At 35.0% G+C, this 17,380-nt stretch overlaps 1 protein-coding gene across 4 annotated transcripts in view; it reads left to right on the plus strand.

Moving 5' to 3' along the window:
• LRRK2 (leucine rich repeat kinase 2) overlaps positions 1-17,380 on the plus strand; it is a 137,299-nt gene that overhangs the window by 41,137 nt on the left and 78,782 nt on the right. For all 4 annotated transcript variants that reach the window (XM_053226128.1, XM_027035906.2, XM_053226127.1 and 1 more), the window contains 5 exons: positions 227-366; positions 4,794-4,922; positions 4,994-5,164; positions 10,493-10,751; positions 14,207-14,395. In XM_053226128.1, coding sequence (XP_053082103.1) covers positions 227-366; positions 4,794-4,922; positions 4,994-5,164; positions 10,493-10,751; positions 14,207-14,395 — 888 coding nt within the window. The remainder of the gene's footprint in view (positions 1-226; positions 367-4,793; positions 4,923-4,993; positions 5,165-10,492; positions 10,752-14,206; positions 14,396-17,380) is intronic.

Consider the following 17,380-nt stretch of genomic DNA (forward strand, 5'->3'; position numbering starts at 1 on the left):
GTGCAGAGTCAATGCAGAGCCTTATGCAGGGTTTGATCTTGTGGGTGAGATGATGACCTGAGCCAAAATCAAGAGTTGGATGCTTAACTGACTGAGCCAGACACCCCAGGATTTAGGATAGATTTTGTATAAGCCTTTAGCTATTGGCTGGGTGTCTTCAATTTTTTTCTTTAGTTTTGAGATACAAAACCACTAATTTTATTATTTTTTTCTTTTATTTTTCTAGAAATTCAATGTCTGGGTTTAGGTCTTATAGGATGCTTGATTACAAAGAAGAATTTATGCATAGGAACTGGGCATCTGCTGGCAAAAATTCTGGTTTCCAGTTTACAACGATTTAAGGATATGGCTGAAGTACAGATTAAAGTATGTGCATTATCTTGAAAGGAATTTGGGATCTTGTGAAGATTTCTCTTTCAGAGCAGCTGGTACAATTCCCACTTTGCATTAATGGAGATAGTCTAGTTAATTGAAACCTATTTATCATTTTGTAGTATTTTAATTATAGGTGAAGAAAATTGGATTGAATTGCAGAGATCCTGTGATTCATTATTAAATCTCTAAAATCAGCATATTTATTTGCCATTTGTCTTTTTCATGAAAGGGCAGAGAATGTGCTAGAGAAAGTCCAGCCAGCTGAGCTTTACTTGTTTAGATTTTAGGTAAATAGAAGTTATAATTTTTCAAGGTTTGTCATTCTCAATGTTTTATTATGGGATGCTTACCTCTAGTAGTTTTTCTCCTTGATGTTTTTTTTCTTGCAGTAAAATATTTTAAGTATGTTTCATCAAACAACATTTCACATGTGATATATAATAAGTGTTCCTTATTAAGAATAAAAGATGTTGACTTAGGGGAGATTAAGAAAGAAGTTGGCTCAGATTTTTTTCCTATCACATATTTATTTATTTTTATTGAAATATAATTGACATACAATATGCTATTTTTTTGCTAATGTTTATTTATTTTTGAGAGGGAGAGATCATGACTTGAGCCGAAATCAGGTACTCAACTGACTGAGCCACCCAGGCACCCTGGCATACATTATCCTATTAATTTTGCATAGTGATTTGATATTTTATATATTACAAAATGATCTCCAATTTAAATCTAGTTACCATCTATCATCATATGAAGTTACTACAAAATTATTGACTATATTCACCATGCTATATGCTATATCCCCATGACTTATTTATTTTATTACTGGAAGTGTGTACCTCTTAATCCCCTTGACCTATTTCACCTGCCCCCAACCCCTCCCCACTATGATACCAACAGTTTTTCCCTTTTATCTATGAGTCTGTTTCTGTTTTGCATTTTTTGTTCATTTGTTTTGGTTTTTAGATTCCACATATAAGTGAAATCATATGGTATTTGTCTTTCTCTGTTTGACTTGTTCCACTTAGCATAATACCCTCTAGGTCCATCTATGTTGTTGTAAATGGCAAAATTTCATTCCTTTTATGTTTGAGTAGTGTTCAATTTTGTGTATACATGTGTACCCCATCTTCTTTATCGATACATTTGTCCATCAATGGACACTTAGGTTCCCATACTGGCTATTATAAATAATGCAGAAATGAACATAGGGATGCATATATCTCTTTGAATTGATGTTTTTATTTTCTTCGGGTAAATACCCAAGAGTGGAATTGCTGGGTCATATGATATGGGAATCTTTAATATTTTGAGGAACCTCCCTACTGTTCTCCATAGTGGCCACCCTAATTTACATTCTCGTTAACAGTGTACAAGGGTTCACATTTCTCTGCATATTTAACAACATTTTATTTTTTATCTTTTTGATAATAGCCAATCTGATAGGTGTGAGGTGATATCTCATTATAGTTTTGATTTGTGTTTCCCTGATAATTAGTGGTGTTGAGCAGATCAGCATCAACAGACATTGACCACACGTCTGTCTTCTTTGGAAAGATGTCTATTCAAGTCCTCTGCTCATTTTTTAATTGGGTTGTTTGTCTTTTTGGTTTTAAGTTGTATAAGTTCTTTATGTATTTTGGACATTAACCCCATATTGGATGTATGATTTACGCATATCTTCTCCCATTCATTAGATTATATTTTCATTTTGTTGATGGCTTTCCTAGCTGTGCAGAAGCTGTTTGGTTTGATGCAGTCTCATTTGTTTATTATAGCTGTTGTTGCCCTTCCCTGAAGAGTATGGTCCAAAAAAATATTGCTAAAGCTGATGTCAAAGAGTTTACTGCTTGTGTTTTATGGTTTTAGGTCTTGCATTCAAGTCTTTAATCTATTTTGAATTCATTTTGTATGTGGTATAAGATAGTGATCCAGTTTCATTCTTTTGCATGTAAGCTGGTCCAGTTTTCCCAACACCATTTATTGAAGAGACTGTCTTTTCCCCATTGTGTGTTATTGGTTAATTAATTGATCATATATACATGGGTTTATTTCTGGGCTCTCTGTTGTATATTATTGACCTATGTGTCTGCTTTCATGCCAGTACCATACTGTTTTGATTACTATAGCTTTGTAGTATAGTTTGAAGTCAGGGAGTGTGATACCTTCAACTTAATTTTTCTATCTCAAGACTGCTTTGGCTATTCAAGGTCTTCTGTGGTTCTATACAAATTTTAGAGTTCTTTGTTCTAGTTCTGTGAAAAATGCCATTGGCATTTTCATGGGGAATGCATTAAAGCTGTAGATTGCTTAGGCCAGTATGGATATTTTGACAATATCGATTATTCCATTCTATGAGTATGGGGTATCTTTCCATTTATTTGTTTTTACTTCAATTTCTTTCATCAGCGTTTTATAGTTTTCAGTGCAAAGGTCTTTCATCTTTTTGGTTAAATTTATTTTTAAGTGTCTTATTCTTTTTGATATAAATATAAATAGGATTCATTTCTTAATTACTCTTTCTGATAACTCATAATTAGTGTCTAGACATATAATCAATTTGTGTATTTTAATTTGTGTCCTACAACTTTACCGAATTCATTTATTAGTTCTAATGGTTTTCTGGTGGTGTCTTTAGGGTTTTCTATGTATAATGTCAAATGATCTGCAAGTAATGACAGCTTAAATTCTTCCTTTCTAACTTGGATGCCTTTTATTTCTTTTTCTTGTCTAATTGTGGTGACTAGGATTTTTAATACTATGTTGAATAAAAGTGGTGAAAGTGGGCATCCTTGTCCTGATCTTAGAGGAAAAGCTTTCAGCTTTTCACCATTGAGTATGATGTTAGCTGTGGGTTTGTCATATATAGCTTTTATTATGTTGAGGTAGGTTCCTTCCATATCCACTTTGCTTTGAGTTAAAAAAAATTTTTTTTAATGTTAGCAAAACAAGTAGTCTCTTTAAGAGTTTCTGCTTTGGTTGTGTTTTTTTGTTTGTTCATTTGTTTTTTGTTTTGGTAATGGAATTTGCAGCTTTCATAAACCACACTCAACAAATGTTTTCATAAATGGCAGAATTCACCAGGAATAAAAAAAAAAATCCAGGCTATAACCTTGTCTCAGACATTACTAGTAAATGAGATACTGTATGTAAAGTTTTTAATTATAAAGTGCTGAACATGCAGCATTCTTAGATTAAAAACAACAATGTGCTATATAAATCTGATTTTTATAATGTACCTCAGGCAAGGATGACTAAAGCCAAGCCAGAACTGATTAAAAGTAATCCTAGAAAAAGGAGATAAATCTGTACAGCTATAGAGCTCTCAGTTTACTCAGTATTAATACATAAAGGTGTAAATGTTAGGATCTCTGTAGTAGAGGTTTTCAGCTATTGACCAGTCTGCTAAATTTGGCCTGTCAACGTGTTTTATTTGGTCAGTTCAGTGTTTATAAGTTTTTATTTTGAATTATGTGCCTTCTGCACATTTGTATTACTTGCTTTTCTGGTGCATTCGTTTGAATTTGCAGGGACCTCTAGTCTAGTGGTGGGTGGACCACATGTCCCTCAGACCTGCAAAAATTAAGACTACTTCTCTTATCAAATGTTAGTATTTGTCGAAATTCAGCATCTTAAAACCACAAAATAGTAACTATTAGACAATTTCATTGATATATTATATTGAAAGATAATAAAAATTTTTTAGGTTAAATTGATCTTTGATGAGTTTACCCAAGCTAAATAATAGTAAATTCCAAAGCTCATTCTTTCCTGAAACTCTCTCATGTGTGGAGAGCCCAGACAACTCTTAGGAATATGCTTGAGGTGGTTCTGAAAAGTAATGATGTGACTGACTAGTTCTTTATAAATAATTTGGTACAGAGGTGTAAACCTCAGACTGCCTTTAGAGCTTTTCTCAACTATATTCAACATGAATGAAATCTAGGAGCTCATATTCATCTTTTGCAGCTGAAATTTCACAAGAAGGCACCAAAATGTTAGTGAAATGCTAGGCTATCTAGAGAACCTAATCTGTAGTCTTGTAATAAGAAATACACTTTGCTGGCTGATTTGGGTATGTTGCTCTGCTGATTCAGCTCTTCTAATATTAATTAATATCTTGCTTTCATCCTGTGAGTATGGCTTATTTTTAATTCATTAGGGATTTTTTCTGCCTTGCTAGACAATGGCTTGTTAGCTTGCATTCTATTCTCTGTGTGCCTGCTCTATTTCTTAGTAATGAGAGAGCAAGGTTTGCTTATGGGAATGTTCCAAGATTTATAGCTTTTAAGTACAAACCCAATAAATATTATCTAGTTAGTTATCACATACAAATTATCTGTTTCATACTATTTATTTTTTATTCTTTTGGCCCAGAATTGCTTATGTTATTATTTTGGTCCCACTTTCAGGGATTTCAGACAATCTTAACAATACTGGAATTGTCAGTGTCTTTTTCCAACCTGCTGGTGCATCATTCCTTTGATTCGGTGATATTCCATCAGATGTCTTCCAGTATCATGGAACAAAAGGATCAACAGGTACAGTGTTTCTCACCTGTATGCTGTTAATGGATTTAGCTCACTCTAATCCTCGTTTCCATTCTTTTTAGTTTCTAAACCTTTGTTGCAAGTGCTTTGCAAAATTAGCTATGGACGATGAGTTAAAAAGCGTGATGTTAGAGAAAGCATGTGATCAGAATAACAGTATCATGGTTGAATGCTTGCTTCTGTTGGGAGCAGATGCCAATCGAACAAAGGAGGCAACTTCTTTAATTTGTCAGGTAAATATTCAAGGCCTAACTTTGGTCTTTCTCTGTTATTTAACTCTACCATTGTACAGCTCTTGCTTACATCCTGTTATTCTTTACTGCAGAATTCACCAGTTTATTTCACAATTGCTTGTGATTTGTAGTAGGAATTTAGATTCACAGAATTTCAGAGGTAATAGGGTCCTTTAGGCATATCCGGTATAATCCTTCATTTTTTTTTTTTTTTAATTTTTTACTTTATTTTTTTAACGTTTATTTATTTTTGAGACAGAGAGAGACAGAGCATGAACGGGGGAGGGTCAGAGAGAGGGAGACACAGAATCTGAAACAGGCTCCAGGCTCTGAGCTGTCAGCCCAGAGCCTGATGCGGGGCTCGAACTCACGGACCGCGAGATCATGACCTGAGCCGAAGTCGGCCGCTTAACTGACTGAGCCACCCAGGCACCCCAATAGAATCCTTCATTTTACTTGTTTACCTACCTTGTTATATTGTTAATAACTTTCCAAATGTGTCTCCTACAATGCGTCTCTGTCCAAATTCTTTTCCAGGCACACTCCACACAACATACGGTTCGGTTTGGTAATCTTTCAACCGTTTTCTCTCTGTTTCCAGTTTCTATGATAGCAAATTCTCTCCTCAGTTGTACTGCATGTGGCCATGCAGGCGGTTACTACACCCCCTTGGGGACACTGTTCATGTTGGCATCCCCTGCCATTGACCACCTCCTTGGTTGTATAGCACTGTGGTCCTGCCTTCCTTCCCTCCCTTCACTCATGCACTGGGCAAGCACGTCTATCTAAATGTTCTACTTTACCTTCAAAATCCAACCCAAATGCCCTTTCCTCAATAAAGCCCTCCCTGCACCCCTGACCTCCATACAAAATAAAAGATTTATTTCTGTTGAGTCCATGACAATATATGTGATATACACAATATATCTTTTATATTTTGTTAGTTGTATGAAAGTGGAAATGTACAGTGTTCATCTTTATGTCATTTAGAATAACTAACTCATTGCTTTACATACAGTGTGAATTTACTAGGTATTTATTAAAGTGCATTACATGTTACTTCAGGGTTGTCATTGCATAAATTTCAGTTTATAATAGCATTTGGGTAGCACCATGTATATTTTCTAGAAATTAATAATATTTCTAACAAAGCAATTATGCAGTGATTTAATGTACATTATTAAATAACCAACAGAGTACTGTATTTTCCAGTAATTTACTTTAAAAGCCTTACTTTATTTAATTTCCCACTTGCCTATGGATTCAATTCAATTTCTCAACTGTAAATTAAGTTAGTACTAATTAGTACTCTACATAAAAAGAAACTGAACCTGTAACTTATTTTCATGCACAATTAATGTGTACATTAAGACCAAATAAATAATCGAATTACTTACATTTAGTCAAATTTCATTTAAGAAATCCACCTTAAAAATAATTGCTTCTCTATTATTAAAAGTAATTAAATTATTTCCCTCAATAATATAATACATTTTTATTGTGTATCTTTGTGTGATCTGCCCATCTTTGCACTAATATTACTGGAATATGCCAAGGAACTGAAAATAAATTTCCCCTTCAAATTATTTTTAGGGAAATAGTGTATCCAAATCACCCGAGTGTAATAATTTTAAATCTCTGACAGGAAATGCTTCCTGCTCTTCTCTCAATTTACCTAAATCTTTGTATAGGAGCTTTTTATTTTATTCTTCTTCTTGCATTCTTTTGGATTTAAGCACTTATTTATATATTTTTAAGCAAAATCAGATCTTTGCATCCATGGGTATGTTAAATTTAAAGAATTTATCATACTTGTCAGAGATTATTTGCCTCTAAAAAATATTGATTAAATTTTGTGGATAGATTGAACATACATTATTTTAGATACTAGTGTAAAATGAGGTAATCACTATTTATGTACCAATGCTGTCTAATTAAGGACTATTCGGAGCAAAGATGGAGTTAATCTTGTTAGGCTTTCTGAGGAGAATTTAATGATGTAATATACATGATTCATATAGAAGAATATGGAAGACTGATACTAGGCCTGAAAATACATGGATAGAGATCCAAAGATGAAAACCATCAGATCATGGTAGGAAGAACAACTGTGATGAAGTCTGAATAAAAGTAATAACAAACTGTTGTGGTATTCATTACCACCTGGGCACTGCTCTGAGTCCTTTACACAATTTAACCCTTGCAACAACCTTAGAAGTGGGTTCTAGTATTATTCCCATTTTACAGGGAAGGAATTGAGGCACAGAGAGGTTAGGTAACTTGCCTAAGGACACTCTCCTGGTAAGTAGTGGAAAGTCGGCTTCCCAAATGCATGCTTTAATCTCGTCTATACCATAGATTCTTGGTAGTGGTGGTGATAGGGAGGGGAGTAGGGAGAGTTGCTCACTGATTCTCAAAGGCTAGTCTAAAATATTTGGTTTTGATCATGGGCTGCATTATTGATAAATTTGAAGATGAGAGAGAAGATTGCAAAAGATAGTAAATTATACAGTTTTTAAAAGTTTATTTATCTTGGGAGAGAGACAGAGCATGAGCAGGGAAACAGAGGATCCCACGCAAGCTCCAAGCTGTCAGCACAGAGCCTGACATGGGGCTTAAACTCATGAACCACGAGATCATGACCTGAGCTGAAACCAAGAGTTGGACACTCAACCAACTTGTCTTTTGTCTGATACACTTTCTTATACATCTCTGGCTTCATCCCCATGTACCTAAAGTCAGCTGGGATCTTTTGGGCCCTCAAGGAAAATACTCTTTAAAAGTGTATTGAGCAATTTCTAGGTGGAGGGCACAGTGCTAGATAAGTAGTAAAGAATATACAAGGGTTTTTCTGTTTCTGGATGGATTCTTTCCAAGTGTGTATTGGGAAAGGAGAGAGGATAAAATGTAAATCATTTTAATATGAGGTAGGCAGTAAGTGCCAATTTAGACATAAAAAATTTGCTAGGCCACAGAGAGGGCATTTGTGATTGAGTTTTTTGGCCCCTCTGTCCCTCCATCTTCCTTCCTCCCACTCCTTTTAAATTTCCTGGGGCGCCTGGGTGGCTCAGTCAGTTAAGTGTCCGACTTCAGCTCAGGTCACGATCTCGTGGTCCGTGAGTTCGAGCCCTGCATTGGGCTCTGGGCTGATGGCTCAGAGCCGGGAGCCTGCTTCCAATTCTGTGTCTCCCTCTCTCTCTGCCCCTCCCCCGTTCATGCTCTGTCTCTCTCTGTCTCAAAAATAAACATTAAAAAAAAATAATAAAAAAAAATAAATTTCCTGTGGGCTTTTAAATAGGATATTAGTGATTTGTTAGTTAAATGAAAGATATTTCCTAGGCATTGTACTAGGCTATGGAGGTACAAATTGAATTGCAATAGCATCCAAGCCTTTCATTCTAGTTTTAAAACTGATAGGCGTTTTTGGTTTAGTGTGCTATGTGCTATGTTTAAGCAAATGGGACAGGAGTCTGGAGGAGGAAGAGTGTGTGTGGCTTGGGAGCTTAGTAGCAAGGACTTACCGTACAAGAGATTATGAAGCTGTACCTTCAAGAATGAACATCTTTTGGGGTACCTGAGTGGCTCAGTGAGTTGAGCGTCCACATCTTGGTTTTGGCTCAGGTAATGATCCCTGGGTCATGGGATTGAGCCCTGCATTGGGCTCTGCACTGAGCCTGGAGCCTGCTTGAGATTCTTTCTCTTCCCACTCACGCTGTCTCTCTCTCTTTCTCTCTCTCTCTCTCTCTCTCTCAAAAAAAAAAAAAAAAAGGAATGAACATCTTTTTGCTGGATGCAGAGTAGAATTAGATATTTAGGGCAGTAGAAATAGTATAAATGAAGGTAATGAAGTTTTAGAAAAACCTCATGTTGTGTTTGGGGGAATGTCTTAGAGCAGAGGGGTTTAGAAGATTTCTGGGCAGTGACCTGCTCATATCTAAAGTAGAAAGGTATGATAGTGGCTCTGGGGAGAAAGGGTTGAAGGTAGGTAACCTGGAGACTAGTGGGCATTGAGTTGGTGCCATGAAACCACAGAATGATCCCCTCAAATCTCTTGAACATACATTAATTCTGGAGAATTCAGGAATTTCCCCCAGTCTCCTTCCCCTCACCTGGTAGCTTAGATCTTAGGGTCTTGTCTTGAAAAGAGAAAAGAAAGGAGAAAAGAAAAAAAGAGAAAAGAAAAAAGAAAAGAAAAAAAATTAATCCTTAATTGTGGGCAGTGAAAGGAGCACAGGCTTGACTTGAAATCCAAGTCTCTTGTTGATTACCTCTAATAGGTTCGGAAAAATCACATACTTTTTCTAAATTTTCATCTGTAAAATGGGGATAATAATTTTTATGACATAGGCTTTTTTTTAATGTTTATTTTGAGAGAGAGACAGAGCAGAGAGAGAGGGAGACACAGAATCTGAAGCAGGATCCAGGCTGAGCTGTGAGCACAGAGTCCAAAATGGGGCTCAAACCCATGAACCATGAGATCATGACCTGAGCCGAAGTCAGATGCTAAACTGACTGAGCCACCCGGCGCCCCTGACAAAGGGTTTTTAATAAGGATTAGAAATCAAGTGTATACAGAATTTAGCACAGTTCCTGACATACAATATTTCTATTGTTTATTACTTTGATCTTCTTGTTAGCAGACCATCATTCCTTCACCTTTTAGAAGCTGCTTCTGTGTAGGCCAGTATGCTGTAGGTTGCTAAGCCTTCCCTCTGCTTACTGTGGTCACTGTAGTTTTTGTAGCACCCAGCATGCGAACCTACCTTGAGCACATGCTCTGAAAACAGTATTCAGGGGAAGGTAGAAAACAGATAAGAAATTTCTTTGTGGAAATTCAGGGTCTTGTGCTGGAAAGCCAGAAGCCTTTGTATGTGGCATTTACAAGTTTTATGATGTTCATATTCTCTTTTAGATATTCTATATCATGAATGAAGGCAGGGCAGTAGCCTTTACTGTGTATGGTACTAGTTTCCCAGATGTCTTACAAGGAGCAGACGGAATCCCAGAAGGTGTAAGCAATGTGTATCATTGGTGAAGCCTCAGCTTTCTTAATTCAGGTGTTAAGAGCTTTTTCTCCATATGATGGTGCCTTTTTCATAGTACCTGACTCATGTGGCAGATTATTTGGCTTCTGCTACTCTGATATTTGTGGTGCTAACCTTATTGTATTTTCCTAATCTATTTCAAGGATGAGTTTTGCCTTATTTTATTTTATTTCTATCTAAATGAGGGTGTAGAGAAAAATCACACCAAATTCAATTTACATGTCTACCAAAAGGAAGACATACAGGCTTTTAATATGGTCACCTTCTTTTTTTCCTTTAATAGGTATGTGAGAAAGCAAGCAGTCCCAAATTAGTGGAACTGTTACTGAATGGTGGTTCCCGTGAACAGGATGTCCGGAAAGCTCTGACAATAAGCATTGGAAAAGGTGACAGCCAGATCATCAGCTTACTCTTACGGAGACTCGCCCTGGATCTGGCCAATAATAGCATTTGCCTTGGAGGATTTTGTATAGGAAAAATCGAACCTTCATGGCTTGGTCCTTTGTTTCCAGATAGGACATCTAATTTAAGAAAAGAAACAAGTGAGTATTAGCAGGACGATTTTGTCCAAGTCTGGTTTTTATTAGTATTAAAAAAAATTTTTTTTTAACGTTTATTTATTTTTGAGACAGAAAGAGAGAGCATGAACGGGGGAGGGTCAGAGAGAGAGGGAGACACAGAATCTGAAACAGGCTCCAGTCTCTGAGCTGTCAGCACAGAGCCCGATGTGGGACTCGAACTCACAGACAGTGAGATGACCTGAGCCGAAGTCGGACGCTCAACCGACTGAGCCACCCAGGTGCCCCTATTAGTATTTTTTTTTAAGTCACTAATATTTTCATTAGGTTTATTTCAGTTTGGTACAACTTAAGCCAAAAATATTGTGAAGGTTTGGGTATCTTTTTGTTGTTGTTGTTGATATCTTCTTTTTTTTTTGGTTATGAAATGCTTGAAAGTGATATTGTATTTAATTCTTTGTTTCCTAGCAAATGTTTTATAAAGATAGAGTGGGACAGTGGGATGTTTCTGAGCAGTTGCTTTTTAAAGAAACGTATATTTTTTTATTATAAAACTAATCCATGCTCATTTTAAGAATAGGAAAACACGTAAAAACTATAAGAAAGAAAATGACTATTTTGTTCCTTATCAATGTAGATTTTCTTACCAGATTTTTTATATGCTTACATATACATATGCATTAAAATGTATATGCAGAAACTTATACACATATATACTTCGAAAAAAAAAATTTTTACATTTATTTATTTTTGAGAGACAGAGAGAGACAGAGTACAAGTGAGGGAGGGGCAGAGAGAGAAGGAGACACAGAATCCGAAGCAGGCTGCAGGCTCTGAGCTGTCAGCACAGAGCTTGACGCGGGGCTCAAACTCATCAACCATGAGATCATGACCTGGGCTGAAGTCGGACGTTTAACTGACTGAGCCACCCAGGTGCCCCACTCATAAATACTTTGCATCTTCGTATTAACATATTTAGTTTTCAGTTTTTCAATATTTCAGCTGAAAAGGTATTTTCTTGAAATTTTTGAGTTAATATATGTTTTGTACATATTAAATATATTAATGACAAGTTAGCATCATCCTCTGTTAAGATTTCTGTCATTTCAGATGTCAGTCACTCACACTGTGTTCTTAAAGTTTGAGCTCCCTATTTCCCTCTGTTAACTTAACTTCCATGCCTGCTTCCTTCCCTACAGTGATCTTCACCTTAAGTACTCTCTTGTTAACAGCATGTTAGCTTTCCTGTCATTTTTCTGGTGCATTTACCTGGCAATATCCTATTCCTGTTCAGTCCAGTGGTCTGCTTTTTCCCTTCCCTTCACCAAGGTTGCTGAAAATGCTGCTGGAAGAAAGTATCCATCCATGCTTATTAGTGCCTCTACAAATTCCAGGTTTCTAACATTCTGGTGGGCCCTAGAAGATCCAGTCAGGCTAATTTCCCTAAGTTTCTCTCCTTTTTTTTTTTTTTTTTTTTTTTTTAAGTAGGCTTCGTGTCCAGTGTAGAGCCCAACACGAGGCTTGAACTCATGACCTTGACATCAAGACCTGAGCTGATACCAAGGGTCAGATGCTTAACTGACTGAGCCACCCAGGCTCTCCTTCCCTTGGTTTCTAAAATGTGTCATAAAATGTGTCTAAATATGTCATGTGTCTTCCAGTGTTAATCTAGCTACCTGCCTGCCTTACCTTCTGTCCACTTGTCTGTCTCTTCAGTTCTATTTTTTTTTTTTTTTGCTTCAGCCCCAAATCACTTTTTAGAAGAAAACATTCCTGCCCATATGAAATCTGTGGAAGATCATCCTCCATATTCCTGTAGCACCTTGTTTCTTACCTGTAGTAGCATTTATTACATTATATAATTGTATTTTTTCCTTTTATGATCTACCTTTTGGTAGATTATATGCATCATGAAGTCAATGTCATTTTTTTTCCAGTGTTGTAACTTTAGCATCTAACTAGTACTTTGCACATAGTAGGGCTAATTAAATATTCATAATATTGGCAAAAATAAGAAATTGGTAATTGTGTGGATAAACATAAGTGGAAATAGGCATTTCACACATTATTGATATGAATTCAAATTATCCTCTTTTGAGGACAATCTGGCAATATCCATTAATATTTTAAATGCACATCCATGCTTTTTTGACCAGCTACATACTGATAGGAATCCATGATGCAGGGGTGCAAGGGTGCACAATAAAATATTGTTTATAATACCCAGAGATTAGGGGAAAAATTCTAAGTATCCTTCAAAAGGAAGTATTTGAATCAATCATGGGACATTCATGCAGTGGAATGCTTTGCAATCATTGGAGAAAAAACCATCTAACAAATCCAAATGGTCAGATAGAGAGTGCATTATTAAGTAAAAAAATAATAAAAATAAAAAAGCACAGAGCAGTGTTTTTAGTATACTGATGTTGGTGAGATATGGTAGTCATAAATGTTTGAATATGAAAAGACTCTGTCACAAGAAAAACCCCAGAAATGTATTACTTGGTTTCCCTCTGGGGACTTTGGAAACTAATGAAATATGATTAGATCCCATGTTCTATCACTTCAGTCTCCTGCCAGCAACCTGTTTACTTAGATCTCTGATTTCTGATGGACACTGGAGAGGGAAGAAGGGAGATTTCCTATCCACTGTATTCTCTTTGTTCTACATGAAGTTTTTTACCTTTGATAAGTCTCACCTAATTAAAAAAATACAGTCATGTCATTTGATTGATTGAAGGGTATGACCATAATTATATTAGTGGTTCATCTGAGTAAAGAACATTTTGAATTCATAGCTTCAAAACATTTTTCAGGTACTACTTGACTGAGTCTCATACATGTCAGTCATGTGAGCTATGGAAGTAATATTTGAAGAGATTTTCCAGGCTGTACATAACACAATAAGAGTTCTGCCAACTAATTTCTTCATAACGAAGCATAATATAAGATGTAATAAAATAGGATGTTAACTTTTGAATTTCACCAAATTTCCCAGTAGAATGAATCACTTAGCAAATAGTTTATAAAAAAGTAACTATATCATTTATTGAGCATCTTCTGTGTTCTAAGCATTGTGCTAAGTAAACATTTTATTTGCACCATTTCCTTTAATCTTTTCCATAATCCTACATTGTCATCTCCATTTCCCAAGTGAGGAAATTAACACTCAGAGAGCTTATGTAACTTGCAAGTGCTGTTACTGTTATTTGAGCACAGGTCTGTGTGGCTTCAAAGCCCAGGCTCTTTCCCGGGTCAAGTTCGTGTCATAAATATTCAGTTTTGTCACTTCCACCAAAGCTTTGAGTAAATTTTTATGATTTCTAAAAAATTTAAATTCACTGCCTACTTTTTATGCAATATCATGGTTACAAAGTGACTTTGGAAAGAAGAATAAAAATTTCTCTGGAAAGAACTTTGGTATGATTTGTGTTTATGTTTGTTGATTTGTAACTTGCTGGTGTATCTTTTTATTGTAGATATAGGATCCACCCTAGCAAGAATGGTGCTCAGATATCAGATGAAAAGTGTTGTGGAAGAAGGAGCAGCCTCAGGCAGCGGTGGGAATTTTCCTGAAGAAGTTCTTGATAAATTTGATGAATGGACCTTCATTCCGGACTCTTGTGTAGACAGTGTGTTTGGTCAAAGTGACGACCTGGATAGTGAAGGTATGTATTCCAAAGAAATATTCCCTTTATGTTTTAAAACATTTACGCGCTGGTGTTGAACGATAGAAACTGAGACAAAAATCTGATTTAATTCGTTTGTAAAACTTGAGTAAACATGTGTTCATCATTGGAAATAGTTAATGCTCACTAATTCCAGTTAAGGCAATGACTCAAGAAAATGTATCTGCACTTCCAAAGTATTAGAATATTAACCATGATCAGTTAATTGTGACTAATGTAGTGAAAACACTGAATCAGGCTAGAATGGGATTCCATGTTTCATCATTGACAAGGTCCTTTTGTGGGTTTGTATGCTCCTCACCCTTATTGAAGATAGTGTTGCAAATCTTCTAGCATTAGAAAAAATGTATGTAAAATGTCTGGGAGAGTGCTTGCCAAATAGGAAATGCTTCATTAAAAAATTTTTACCTTTAGAGGAAATAAAGTAATTTTAATATTTTAATAATTCTCCTGAAATAACTTAAAATAATTGACATGGCAATATATTTAATGACAGTAACTAGGGTGGACATATTTAACATTATGCAATTTGGTAAAAATGGGGTGTAGTGCTTTTTTATTAACAGTATGATTGAAAACTTTGGGTGACCCATAAAGGTATTTGAGAGAGCAAACAGTAAGAGTTCTCCCCAAATCTCAGAATCTCTGGCCGACGTATTTTCTTTTTTGGCCCAAGTATTTTTTAAAACCAACTTTATTTATATATAATTAATATGAAATAAAATGCACCCATTTTAAGTGTGTGTTTTCGTGGGTTTTGAAAAATTTGTACATCCATGCAATCATCACCACTATTAAATTATGCAACATTTCTATCATCTATAAAAGTTCCTTTTATGCCTTTTCACAAATCCCCCAATCCTTGGTCCCTGCAACTACTGATCTTTTTGTCGCTATAGATTAAATTAGTATTTTCTTAAGTTTTATATGAATAGGATGATACAGTATGTTCTCTTTTATGTCTGGTTGTTTTCCAAAGTAGTTACACCATGTACACTTCCTTCAGCAATATGAACTCTCTAGTTGCTGTACATCTTTGTCACACTATACTGCTTGATATCATCAGGCACTTTAATTTTAGCCGTTCTAGTGAAGGTGTAGTCCTAACTCATTTGGGCTTAATTTTCATTCTCTGATGACTATAGATATTGAGAATATTTTCATGTTTTTATTGACAATTCACATTTGTTTTTGCAAAGTATCTTTTCAGAACTTTTGCTGACTTTTAGTTGGGTTGTTGTCTTACTATTGTATTATAAGAGTTCTTTATGTCATAAAGAGTTCTTCATATTTAGGTAGAATTCCTTTGACAATATATAAATTGCAAATATTTTCTCCCTGTCATAGTTTGTCTTTCATTTTATTAATGTTATTTTTTAAAAAGCATAGATTTTAAATTTAGATAAAGTACAGGTTTTGAGTCTTTTCTTTTATGGTTTGTGTTTTTTATTCCTTTTAAGAAATATTTCCTATCCCAAATTTGTGACTATTTTTCCCGTGTTTCCTCATAGAAGTGTTAAAACCTCAGCTTTTACATTTAGTCTATAATCCATTTTAAGTAATTTTCATGTATGTCACTGAAGGATTGACAGTACTTTTTTTTACATATGGATATCCAGTTTTTAAACATCATTTTGTGAAAACACTATATTTCTTCATTGAATTAATGGCATTTTTGTCCAACTTAATTGACCATGTAAGCGTAGTTCTATTTCTGCATTCTTTATCCTGTGGGATTAATTTATGTCTTCATCCTTATGCTGATGCCATACTGCCTTGATTACTTTAGCTTAATGGTAGGTCTTGAAATCAGATAGTGTAAATCCTCTGGTGTTTTTTGTTTGTTTTTTCCAAAATTGCTCTCACTATTCTAGGTTTGTTGCATATCCATATACATTTTGAGTCAACAAATTAATTTTGTGCTGGAGTTTTTATTAGAATTAAATACATACATTTAATGTAGAATTCCCCTATTAATTATATACTATTAATATTACATAATATAGAATTAACATATGAATAATTTCTTCAGATAAATCTATAATAAATCTAGGAGAATTGATATCTTAATATGAGTCTTTTGACATATAAATGTATATATTTTCATTTATTATTTTAAGTTTCTCTAGCCAATTTTTTTATTGTATATTTTCTGATGGTATTGTAAATAGTATTGTATTTGAATTCCAATTTCCAATAGTTCACTGATGGCATAGAGAAATACAGTTGATTTCTTTGTATATTAACATTGTATCTTGTGGACTTACTTGTTTAACGTGTGTCTCTAACAGCTTGTTGTTGACTCCACAGTTTTCTATGTTCACACTAAGGCCAATTGCTAATAAAGACAGATCTCTTCCTTTCTAATCTATATGTCTTTTTTGTTTTTCTTGTCTTATTGCATTGACTAGAACTTCTAGTACTATGTTGAATAGAAGTGTTCAGAGTAGGCATTGTTTCTGGTTTCCAAATTTAAGGGGAAAGCATTCAGTCTCTCATCATTAAGTATGATATTATCTGTAGTTTTTTTCATAGATAGCCTTCATCAAGTAGAGGAAGTTCCTTTCAACTAATTGTTTTCTGAGCCTTTTTATTACTAATGGGTTTTGGAAAATGCTTTTTTGCATCTGTTGAAATGGGCATATTTCCCCCCTTTATTCTATTAATATGGCTAGTTATGTTGGTTGACTTTCTCATGTTAAACTAAACTTGCATTTGTGGGATAAATCTCACCTGGTATGATACATTATCCTTTTTTATATATTGTTGGATTTGATTGTCTAAAATGTTGTTAAAGCATCTTGCATTTGTGAGGAGTATTGGTCTGTAGTTTTATGTTTTCTTATAATTATGAGAGTAATGCTAGCCTCTTTTAAATGAGTTGGGAAGTGTTTCCAACTCCACCATTGTCTTTAAAATTTTGTATAAGAGAGGTAGTATTTCCTTCTTAAATGTTTGATAGGC

The sequence above is a fragment of the Acinonyx jubatus genome, chromosome B4 (genome assembly GCF_027475565.1).
Source record: "Acinonyx jubatus isolate Ajub_Pintada_27869175 chromosome B4, VMU_Ajub_asm_v1.0, whole genome shotgun sequence".
Classification (NCBI taxonomy): Eukaryota; Metazoa; Chordata; class Mammalia; order Carnivora; family Felidae; genus Acinonyx; species Acinonyx jubatus.